The 11,399-nt window shown below is 60.4% G+C and overlaps 1 protein-coding gene across 1 annotated transcript; it reads left to right on the top strand.

The window, feature by feature from the left end:
• The first annotated feature begins 437 nt into the window (after window positions 1–437).
• Window positions 438–10,253, top strand: UNC93B1 (unc-93 homolog B1, TLR signaling regulator). The gene is made up of 11 exons (XM_032357674.1): window positions 438–533; window positions 721–862; window positions 1,362–1,515; window positions 3,947–4,108; window positions 4,319–4,451; window positions 4,780–4,873; window positions 5,451–5,575; window positions 6,071–6,253; window positions 6,637–6,910; window positions 8,422–8,540; window positions 9,499–10,253. Exons 1-11 carry the CDS (start codon window positions 438–440, stop codon window positions 9,832–9,834), a joined length of 1,818 nt encoding a protein of 605 aa, XP_032213565.1. The 3' UTR covers window positions 9,835–10,253.
• The last annotated feature ends 1,146 nt before the right edge of the window (window positions 10,254–11,399 follow it).

The following is an 11,399-nucleotide window of genomic DNA, read 5'->3' as shown; positions in this document are numbered from 1 at the left end:
TGGGCGCCGGCTGTCGAGTCCCTGCTGTGGGAGCCCTCGGTGGGGCTGCGAACACCTGACCTGCAAACACGCCGCGTGGGGGCAGGAGGTGGGGTTCCGGATGGCCTTGGAGACCCTGTCACGGTTGTGGCACCTGTCTAAGGCTCTGCATTCACCCGGTAACACCCTGGGAAGCAGCGCCGAGTGACAAAACGGAGGCAAACCGAATCCCCCACATCGCAAAGCCATCCCGCGGCTGCGCGCAGATTTGAACTCACACCGCTCGTCCCCGGGGCGGGATCCGGGCGGCCCCCCACCCCCACGCGCGCTGGGTTGCCCTAGACACGCCCCTCGGGAGGGGGCGGCCCGCGGGGCGGGGCCGGGTCGTGGGGAGGAAGTGCCCGGCGGGCAGCTCGCTCTCGGGGCGGCCGCCGCCACTGCTCCGGCGGGGTCGGGCCATGGAGGCGGTGCCGCCGCTCTACCGGGTGGCGGGGACCGCGGGGCCGCAGGGAGATGAAGAGCGGCTCGGGGTCCCCGACGGGCCCGGGGCTCCGGTGAGCGGGGACGGGTCTGCGGGGGTGGGGGTGCGAGGACCCGGAGTGCGGGGGGCCTCCCGGGCGGTGGGGTGGGGGGCGGTGGGGTGGGAGGCGGGGGGCGGGGACCCGGGGCCTCCCGCGCGGGAGTCGCAAGTCCGCCGCGGGGGCCTCGGTCCCGGGTGCGAGCGCCGTGCGTGCCCCGCAGCTGGACGAGCTGGTGGGCGCGTACCCCAACTACAACGAGGAGGAGGAGGAGCGCCGCTACTACCGCCGCAAGCGGCTGGGCGTGCTCAAGAACGTGCTGGCGGCCAGCGCGGGCGGCATGCTCACCTACGGCGTCTACCTGGGTAGGCGGCCCCGCGGGTCCCGCGCAGAACCCGCGGCTTCCCGCGCCCACCCCCGGCTTCCCCTCCCAGCCCGGGTCAGGGAGAGAAACCCAAGGGGCCAGTTGGCCTCCCTTCCTCTTTCACTTCCCCAAATGCCGCCCTGCGGCTGCAGCTGTGACCCCACCGCACGGAGGTGGGGTTCCCGGGCAGCGTTCCCGGTTCCCGGCCAGAGCCTTCGTGGGTGGGCGTGCGGGGCTGGACTGGGCGCCCCGGGCAGGTGTGCGGCCTTCCGGATGCGGAGCGCTGCCCGTGTGCGGGTGCGGGTGTGGGAGGGGGTCTGGATTCACGTGGCCGGCGCTGCCACTGACAGTCAGGACGCTTGGCCCCGTCCGGGCAGCCCTTTCTGTCCTCCTTCGTGGGCACTGGCATCGGGGACTCCTTTGGCGACCGGAGCTCCCTTCAGGGTGGTGTGTCGCCGCCAGAGTTCAGCTGTCGCCGTCATGCCTGCTCCCTATCCCAGGCCTCCTGCAGATGCAGCTGATCCTGCACTATGATGAGACCTACCGCGAGGTGAAGTACGGCAACATGGGGCTGCCCGACATCGACAGCAAGATGCTGATGGGCATCAACGTGACACCCATCGCCGCTTTGCTCTACACGCCGGTGCTCATCAGGTGTGAAGCTGCTGCCATGCGGAAGGGATGTGAGGCCTGTTGGCCGATGGTGTTCTGGGGGGCTGGGACCTGGGTACAGGCCATGCCTACCTGGAGGCCTGAGAGAGAAGGAGAGAACCTGGGTTTGGGGAAGGAAGCTGGAGATTCGCCCGAAGGCACAATTTGACAGAACAGAAAGTCACTCCTGCACCTTCGCTCAGATTGCCTCCCATGGCATCGCCCTGTGCCCTCCTTCGTGGCTTGGAGCTACAGTGAGTGACTTTTGGGATCAGAGCTGGGGAATCTTTGGAGAGACTTTGATAAGTCCCCAAGACCCAGGCACCAAGCCTGGCCTGATCAGCTGTGGTTAGTGTTGAGGGACATTTCTCACTGAAAAGGCATGGCTGGGCAGGTGCCCCAGAGAGTTTACTCTGGACCGGAGCCTTGGAGGCATCTGGTCTGGCCTTATGGCCCGTGTGAACTCCCCTCCATAAGCACCCTCCTCCCCAGGAGGTGGGTCTCTGCTCAGATGAGACCCAGAGACTAGCAGACAGGTTACATGGGTCTTAATTCCTCTATCTTAAACCAAAAGCCAAACAAACGAGAAACAAACAAACAAACCTTCCAAACCCCAAAAACTCAAAGCTCCTTTAACATAATTGTACAAACAGCATTAGAATCATAACTGAAATCAGAGAAAAGAAAATCCTTCCAGGCCCGCCAGCAGATCAGCTGTTTGTGGTCCCTCCAGCACAGATGGGTAACGTTGATGTCCTTGTCACCAGAGCTGTGTGTGATGTCCACTTTTACTTTCTTTCCTTCCGCTGTGCACATCTTGGCTGGCTCCTCAGTCTTCACTCTGGCTACTTAAGGAGGGTACGTTCTCTGCAGAGGTGGGGGCAGCCAGTCATGGCTCCGAGTTGGACATTCAGCTCCCTCCCCTTTTTGCACATTTACGTTGTACTTGTAGCTCTCCCCCACCTTTTTTTTTTTAAAGATTTTATTTATTTGAGAGAGAGAGAAAGCATAAGCAGGGGAAGACGTAGAGGGAGGAGGCAAGAGGTAGAGGGAGAAGCAGAAGCAGAGATCCCATTAAGTGCCCAGTGGGGTGTGGGGCTCTATCCCAGGACCCTGAGATCAAGACCTGAGCCAAAGGCAGACTCCTAACTGACTGAGCCACCCAGGTGCCTCTAGCTCTTTCCTTCTTAGGAAAAAAAAAAATGCTATGATAAATTTCTAACAGTGGCCTTAGTAGAGTAGAGGTATGCGAAAGGCTTTATGGCCCTTAAAACAGATCGCTATGGATAACAACAGCTAATTCTTTCTTTGTTTCCCATGAGCAATTTTCAGCAGCTTGCCCTAGTCCCACGGGCAGCATCTGGCAGTCGGAAAGTTTGAGTCCCCCACCCCCAGCTTGCCCCTTGCCCAAACTACTGGGCTGATTTTTTTTTTTTTTAAAGATTTTATTTATTTGACAGAGATCACAAGTAGGCAGACAGGCAGGCAGGGAGAGAGGAGGAAGCAGACTCCCTGCTGAGCAGAGAGCCGGATGTGGGGCTCGATCCCAGGACCCTGGAATCTTGACCCGAGCCGAAGGCAGAGGCTTTAACCCACTGAGCCACCCAGGCGCCCCTGGGCTGATTTTCTAAAGGGTTACGCCAGTCCGCATGACCCTGGCCCTGTGCCTCATTTTTTAAACCACAGCCTCACTAGCAATGAGTGTTAGTATTTTTACTTGTTCACCCGTTTACTCCATCAAAACGTACAGTACATTTTGTGTGTGTGACTTGCCTTCCCCCAAATAGATCAGAGTCCCGTGTATTTATTACACAGCAAAATACGGTTCATAAAAGACCCATGGCTTCCTATAATAGAAGAGAAAGTAATTGTACCAGAAAATTATGGTCATTTGAGCCAATGGGGATGACCAGATGACCAGATGACCAGAGTGGGGCTGCCGGAGCAATGGGCAGGCAGGAAGAGAGATCGGTCCTGGCTCTGGCCTCTCTGGTCCTTGTTTCCTTGTCCCAGTTTGGGTTGTGCTCTTGGGGGCCCTGAAGTCCGAGCACACGAGATCAGAAAGGGAAGGGGGCTTGGCCAGTCAGCTCAGAACACAAACGAGAGCTGGATGTGCCCGTAGACCACTGACTTATCCCCCACCCCCACCTTATCCCCCTCCATCCTTGTAGCGGCCATCAGGCTTGTGGCTTGGGCTCTGTGCCTGCATGAAGCTGTGAAAACTGACACAGGGCTCCCCTGAGACCACGAACAAGTCCGTATCTCTGCTACTCCATCTTAGAGCCCCTGACTCCAAGCCCAGGGATTCGCTCCCTACCTCACACCAACTCATGAGCTGGGACTTGGAGCTCGTGGTGGCTTGTGGCCACCCCAGTCTGAGGCCACAGTAGTCTGGGTAGGCTCGTGGTGCCATCGTCCCTCCCACTGCCCACAGGTTTTTCGGCACCAAGTGGATGATGTTCCTGGCTGTGGGCATCTATGCCCTCTTTGTCTCTACCAACTACTGGGAGCGCTACTATACACTTGTGCCCTCAGCTGTGGCCCTGGGCATGGCCATTGTGCCTCTTTGGGCCTCCATGGGCAACTACATCACCAGGTGAGCCTGGTAGACATCGGGGTGGGAGGCTGGAGACCTGGCTGAGTCTCTGCTGCATTGCCAGTGACTGGGGGACCTTGGACAGCTCTTTCTGCCTTTTGGGCCTCAGTTTCCCCATCCATGAGATGTAGCCCATAGCCCCGGATGCAGGAAGCAGAGACATCTGCTGGAGGTCAGACTGGGGGAAGCTTTCTCTCCTTTGTGGTCCAGGATGGCTCAGAAGTACTACGAGTACTCCCACTATAAGGAGCGGGATGAGCAGGGACCCCAGCAACGCCCGCCACGGGGCTCCCATGCACCATATCTCCTGGTCTTCCAAACCATCTTCTATAGCTTTTTCCATGTGAGTACCACCCGTGGGGCCATTGGGGAGGGTATTCCAGGCCCAGAACCCACACATTGGAGCCCATGCCACAGTCTTTTCATCTCTCTAGTCCCACTGCCGTTTCTTGAGCCCAACCTCTGCTTACTTGCCTCTAATGACTGAGACCTCATCCCCTCCCTGTGCAGGAGAAAGTCCTCCTGCACTGGGCTCTCCCTCCTGCCATGAGACTGCCCCCAGAGGTGGGAGGGCTCCTGTTCTGCCAAGCCTGTGCCCAGACCCCTTCCAGATCATGCTTGTGCCCCCTGCTTGGTTCTGAGCCTGGCCCAAGCTGCCCTCTTGCCCACAGCTGAGCTTCGCCTGTGCCCAGCTGCCCATGATCTACTTCCTGAACCACTACCTGTATGACCTGAACCACACACTCTACAACGTGCAGAGCTGCGGTTAGTCCTCGCAGGGTGGGGTCGCCAAGGCCTGCTCACCTCCCCCAGTGAGTCATCCAGCAGACACTGGGCTCTTGAGAATGCCCAGAGAGGATGTCCTTGCCCCCAGATTCAGGGCTGAGAGCCTGGTGGGCAAGGAATGTAGCCCTGTAGGAGTATGCATTGGGACATTGGACCTAGCCTCATGGGGACAGGGTACATCGGGGAAGGCTGCCTAGAAGAGATGCCATGTGGGCTGAGGCTTCTGGGGGATATCTCTCAGGGCCATGCATACATACCCTCAGAGCTCAGTCCCAGCAGGGTGATTGTATGGGGTTGGGGGGTGGACTGGTACCCCTTGTCCAGCCTCCTGGCACTAAAGCAGTTGCGGGGGAGGGCGGAGGCACTCTTCGTTGCTGCTTGTCCAGCCCCAGTGGCCCTCACCTCCAAACTGCTCCCCAAATGAACCCTGCCTTTGCAAGCCCTGCCCTCACCCGCCACCTCTAACCCTCGCCTCCACCCGCCCGCCTTGCTCCATCTCTCTGTGGCTGAGTTTACAGTGTGCTCTACTCCCCAACCCCCAACCGCCTCTCTCCAGGTACCGACAGCCAGGGCATCCTCCTGGGCTTCAACAAGACCGTTCTGCGGACCTTACCACGCAGCGGAAACCTCATTGTGGTGGAGAGTGTGCTCATGGCGGTGGCCTTCCTGGCCATGCTGCTGGTGCGGCCCAGGATGGGGTGGGGCGGAGTCAGTGAAGTCTGGGGACCGAGGCCGGGAGAAAGGGGTGTGATCTGGGCGCATTGCTGGCACCCTGGGCAAGGTTATGGCTTGGAGTCCTGGCTGAGTCCTGTGGGGGGGGGGGCCTGAACCTAGTGGCCAGGCTAGAGGCTCGGGACTGAACCTGGAGTTGGAATCCCAGAGGCCAAGGGGAAGGGAACCAAGGCTGGTCCCAGGTGGAGTGGGAGACGGTCTGAGAGGACTGGGCTGGGGGCGGAACCCCAGAACCAGAATTAAGATGTTGGGGGCGTGGCCTGGGCGTGGCCTAACGCCTGGAGGCGGAGCTGGGAAGCCTGGCCGAGATCTGCGAGTGCGTCTGGAGGTGGGGCCTGGGGCTAGGAGGCGGGGCCCAGAACTGTGGGTGTGCCTGGGGGAGGGGCCTGGGAGCCGCTGCGGGCCAGGCCGCCCGGTCCACCAGTTCAGTTCGCGGGTCCGCAGGTGCTGGGCCTGTGCGGTGCCGCCTACCGGCCCACTGAGGAGATCGACCTGCGCAGCGTGGGCTGGGGCAACATCTTCCAGCTGCCCTTCAAGCACGTGCGCGACTTCCGCCTGCGGCACCTGGTGCCCTTCTTTATCTACAGCGGCTTCGAGGTGCTCTTTGCCTGCACGGGTCTCGGCCTGGTAAGTTCAGCCTGCGAGGCGTTGCCAGATAAAATACGGGACTCCCGGGCAAATTTGTATTTCGGATAAAAGATGAATGGGTTTTGAATACATGTGTGTGTATGCTCAAGTGTGTCCCAGATGCTCCCTCCCTCATTCTTCTCTTCCTTGGCTTCCCCCACTTCCCCCCACTTCCCCTCTGCCTTAGGCAAATTATCATTCGGCTCTGGGCCTCAGTTTCTTTCCGCGTGAAGTGATTCCAACAAGGATGCTTGCTTCCAGAGGGGTTTCACGGTTGAGATGGGATCCCACCCCTGCATCTGGGGACACTGTCCAGACTGTCACCTTCCTGTGACCCTCGGAGGGGTTAGCCCGGATCTCTAACACCCCTGTCCCCCCTGCAGGGCTACGGTGTGTGCTCCGTGGGGCTGGAGCGCCTGGCTTACCTCCTTGTGGCTTACAGCCTGGGCGCCTCGGCCTCCTCCATCCTAGGCCTGCTGGGGCTGTGGCTGCCACGCCAGGTGCCCCTCGTGGGTGGGGCCGGAGTGCACCTGCTACTCACACTCGGCCTCTTTTTCTGGGCCCCCGCACCTCGGGTCCTGCGACACATTTGGATCCTCTACGTGGCAGCTGTCCTCTGGGGTGTGGGCAGTGCCCTCAATAAGACCGGACTCAGCAGTGAGTACAGCCATGGGTGCTGGGATGGCAGAGGACCCTGTGGGGACCTCGGGGTGGTTGGGGAGGAGCTGCAGGCCAGGGACAGACACAGGCTTCCGCGGGCACGCTGGGGATCTGTTACGGTGCAGGTGGACCTCCACTGACTGACCCACCCAGGTGCCCCGAGGGAGGGCTGCTGTATGGGAAAGAGCTGGGAGCAGGCATGAGGCCCCAACCACAGTCTGCGGAGTGGCAGGGTGCATGCCCTGAGTCTGGGCTGTGGGGGAGGGGCATTGGGAAGTAGGGCCCTGTTTGCAGAAAGGCGGGGTGGGTCAGAGTTCAGCGGTGTGATGCTCTCTGCCCACCGACGGGCATAGCCTGGTGACAGCCAGCTGGTCCATGCAGGCGCAGCTCTGTGTGTCTTCCACATCAGCTTCTGTTCTGATGGGCCAGAATGTCACCCCTGGAAGTGTGATGTGGAGGACATCCCTGCCATGGGCAGGGCAGGGGCTGGCTCAGGAGACCGCTGTGCCCCCCCCCCCCCCCCCCCGCCAGAGGATCCAGCCATCTGTGCTTGTCATCGGGCTGGAGCTCCACACTCAGGGCCACACTTTCTTGGCTGCTGCTCAGAGGCAGCCAACCTGGGTGACTCGGGTCCACGACAAGCCTGGGCCTGGACCTGGCATTCCCTTCTGCCCACACAGCTGTGTCTCCTGCCTCCTCCTCGTGAACCTGGGAGGGGTCCCAGCAGCCCCAAGGGGTACAGTCACACCACAGGGCCTCAGGGCAGGGATGTTAATGTCCTGGGTGGCAGGGGACAGTGCAGTTTGCCAGGCGCCATGCCAGGCTTTCTTGCCTTGAAACCTCGGAACACAACACACAATACATGTGGTGGCATTTTACAGGCCGGATACCTGGCCGGGGACTTAACTCACCCTGAGTCATCCCCAGAGCCAACGTTTGAATCCTCCTCTCTGTACTAATTCTCTGCACTTTACCGTCCTGAGGACAGGCTGCGTCTCCTGACTCCGGTGGGCTCTTTCTTCCCGCCCCAGGGAGGATTCCTTGAGAAATCGTTTGAACCTCCCAACTTCAGGTCTGATTTGCAGAAAGCTTGTTTCTGCCAGCAGTTTGCCCTGCTGAGTCCTGGGCGAGGAGAAACAGCCTCTGAAGGTCCAAGAGAGGACAGGAGATGACGGCACATAGAGCACTCCACTTGGGAGGCCACACATGTGCTCTAGAGTGAGGCCCAACTGTCCGTCCCCCGCCCTGCCCCCTCAAGCCCCCCACCCCCCCCAAGCAAGGTGCCTTCTCTGTTCCTGCCTCTCCTGGGCTCTCCAGGCGGCCTAACAACCAGGGCGTCCACCAGGGGGCAGGCCAGGACCTGTTCACAAGGGCTTTCTAGGTGCTCCAAGGCTAATGGCTGAGACCAGCCCAATGCTGGGCCTCGGGTGGGTCCCAGCGGGGAGATCAGCCACTCTGGGGCCCTGATGATGCCTCTCCCCTTCCCGCCCTGTCCTGCCCGCCTGCAGCACTCTTGGGAATCCTATATGAGGACAAAGAAAGGCAAGACTTCATCTTCACCATCTACCACTGGTGGCAGGCGGTGGCCATCTTCGTGGTGTACCTGGGCTCAAGCCTGCCCATGAAGGTGAGCCTGAACGTGGTGGGAAGAGGGTCTCTGGGCTGTTAGGCACCCCACTGGCCAGCCCCCGGACCACAGATACTTTCTGAATGCCCACTGTGGCCTCGCAGTGCCCGAAGGGCACCACTCCCCAAGGGCTGGGTCCTAGGTCAGGCCCACTGAGTGGCCCCAAACCAAGACCCTTTTACTGCCTCACTTCCCACAGTCCTCAGTTTACCCATCTCTGAAGGGGTTCAAGTCTTCTCGTTCCTTGTGGGTGCCTCCCAGCCACCTTGAGGGTCCTTTGGTGACCTGTTCCAAGATGTCACCTCTGAGCTGTCCTTTCCCAGCCTGCAGGGAGCAGGGTTCCTCGTACTCTGCTCCCACCGAACGGTGGGTCTGTTTAGCAGGTCCCCACCAACATTTGAAAAAATGAAACAGAAGAGAATGCGGTGCTTGTGTGTGTGTGTGTGTGTGTGTGTGTGTGTGTACTGTTGTTAGGATGGGGAATTCTTTTTTTTTTTAATTTTTTTTAATAAGATTTTATTTATTTATTTGTCAGAGATAGAGGGAGAGAGAGCGAGCGAGTACAGGCAGGCAGAGAGGCAGGCAGAGGCAGAGCGAGAAGCAGGCTCCCTGCCGAGCAAGGAGCCCGATATGGGACTTGATCCCAGGACGCTGGGATCATGACCTGAGCTGAAGGCAGCTGCTTAACCAACTGAGCCACCCAGGCATCCCAGATGGGGAATTCTGTTTGGCTGTGGGTCACGGTCAAAATCTTCTGGGTGGGGGGAGGGTCCATTTCTTATGGTCCTTGCCTGTCAGGGACACAGTGGTCTTAGCTCCAGCTAAGGGCACAGCTGGGCTTTGAGCCGTTACCCTCGGGGAGATGCTGAGGAAGCTGAGGTGTCCGGACAGAGAAGGAGCTGCGCCGGGACATGCGGGCCACGAGTGGACCTATCCTGCGAGGTATCTGTGCCCACAGGCCAAGCTGGCAGTGCTGCTGTTGACGCTGGTGGCGGCCACGGCCTCCTACCTGTGGATGGAGCAGAAGCTGCGGCGGGGCGCGGTTCCGCGCCAGCCCCGCATCCCGCGGCCGCAGCACAAGGTGCGCGGCTACCGCTACCTGGAGGAGGAGAACTCTGACGAGAGCGACGCGGAGGGCGTGCGTGGAGGCGGCAGCGGCGGCGGCCTGGGGGACTGCGTGGAGGAGGAGGCACCGCCCGCAGGGCCCCGGCCTGGCCCGGAGCCAGCTGGCCTCTGCCGCCGGCCCTGCCCCTACGAACAGGCCCTTGGAGGCGACGGGCCAGAGGAGGAGTGAGGGGCCCAGCCAGCTCGCCGGCCTCCGTTTCCTGAGGCTCAGGTCAGGGTCGGGGAGCATCTTCAGGAAGGACCTTCTCCGGGACCGTAGATTCCAGAACGCCCCAGAGCCCGGGGCCACCTGCCACGCGGTACTCACCCTGCGGCCCTTCCAACGCGTGTGGAGCTTTAAGACCCCTGGGCCGGGCCTAGGGTTGGAGGGACAGAGCAGCCAACTCAACCCCGCTCCACGACCCCTCCCCAGGTCTAAGGAAGGACAGGGTCCTCCTGCCACAGCCACCTCCCCGCCACCAGCGCAGCCCTCAGCCACGCGCCTCGGCAGGGTGTGTCTCACGCTTTGCACATCTATCCCCATGGTCTGTCAAGAGGCACGACTTTTTACAGAAAATGAGAATTAAAGAGGTTTTGTATTCTCCCGACGGGGAAGTGTCAGTCTGCGGGGGGTCAGCAGAGCATCCCGGATGTGTGCCCGTTGACCCTGCTGGGCCTCTGACTTTGAACCCCCATGGACCACCGGTGAGGGGGAGGATCCACTAAGCCACGCCCATCGGGACGTAGCCCCGCCCCTCCCCACCTCTGCTTGTTTTGCCAGTCCCACCGCATCGGCCCAGGGCAGGGAAGCCCCTGGGCTGGCCTGCAGGGGCCAGAGCGGAGAGTGCGAGGGGGCCTGGGCCTGGGCGCACCGTGGAAAATAACCGAGGCCCAGGGGGGGCCATAAACTGAGAATGTTGGGGACCCCTGGGTGAGCACAGGGCTGGCACAGACAAAGCTCTCAAAGAACGTGAACCATTGTATACCTATAGCGAGTCCCTCCCTGGACCCTGGGGTACCCTTTGCCCAGAGGACTGGCTGCATTCTTCCCGGGCCCAGTACTAGGGAAGGTGAAATCTGTGGTCTGTGACTCCGGGGAAGGGAGCGCCCCTGCCCCAGGTCTTCTGCAAACCCACGTACACCACTTCCCAGGCTTTCAGGCAGATCCTGGGGTCCTGTAGTCATGGAGGACAGGGGAGGCGACAGCTACAGCCAGGGTCACAGGTCACCTCCCCCAGCCTCCCTACCAGGTGGCCGGCAGGTTCAGGCAGGTGAAGAATCCCAAGCTTCCCCCCCACATACACTCAGAATTTCACAGACCAGCAGACCCAGAGAGGGTCACATCCTGGGACCTGTAGCCCCGGGGAGCGCCCGCCCTGCCCTTCCAGTTCCGCATCAGCATCTGCGTGGAAAGGAAAGTTCTCCGGCAACAGATGTGACAACATCCTCCTGGCAGGATTCCAGCTGGACTCCAGTTCGAGCTGAGCAGACACTCGGATAATAAGCCTCTGAATGCAGGACTGGGTGCCCTTCAGAGGAGCGCGGACGCCTGGGTGTGCCGGGAGAGGGGGCAGGAATAGGTCTACAATTTGTCACAGCCCAGAGTCATGTCTAACATCTATCCAGGTACCAAAGACTCCGATGTTGAACAGATGGGAAAGTGGCCCAGGAACGGGGAGCAGCCACTGGGGAGGGGAGCGTGGTTTCTGATCACGCTCCTCATGGCAGGGGAGTTCCCCATGAGAAGGCGTTGCA

The sequence above is a fragment of the Mustela erminea genome, chromosome 9, assembly GCF_009829155.1.
Source record: "Mustela erminea isolate mMusErm1 chromosome 9, mMusErm1.Pri, whole genome shotgun sequence".
Taxonomy (NCBI): Eukaryota; Metazoa; Chordata; class Mammalia; order Carnivora; family Mustelidae; genus Mustela; species Mustela erminea.
The sequence above is the reverse complement of the archived record's forward strand: the minus strand, read 5'-3'. Positions and strand labels throughout refer to the sequence as shown.

Bases quoted from the DNA above. Each gene is read 5' to 3' on its own strand.
- UNC93B1 (XM_032357674.1), top strand. From the start codon at position 438: ATGGAGGCGGTGCCGCCGCTCTACCGGGTGGCGGGGACCGCGGGGCCG. The intron at 534-720 runs GTGAGCGGGGAC...CGTGCCCCGCAG, and splicing joins CCGACGGGCCCGGGGCTCCG to CTGGACGAGCTGGTGGGCGC. The intron at 8,541-9,498 runs GTGAGCCTGAAC...CTGTGCCCACAG, and splicing joins GCTCAAGCCTGCCCATGAAG to GCCAAGCTGGCAGTGCTGCT.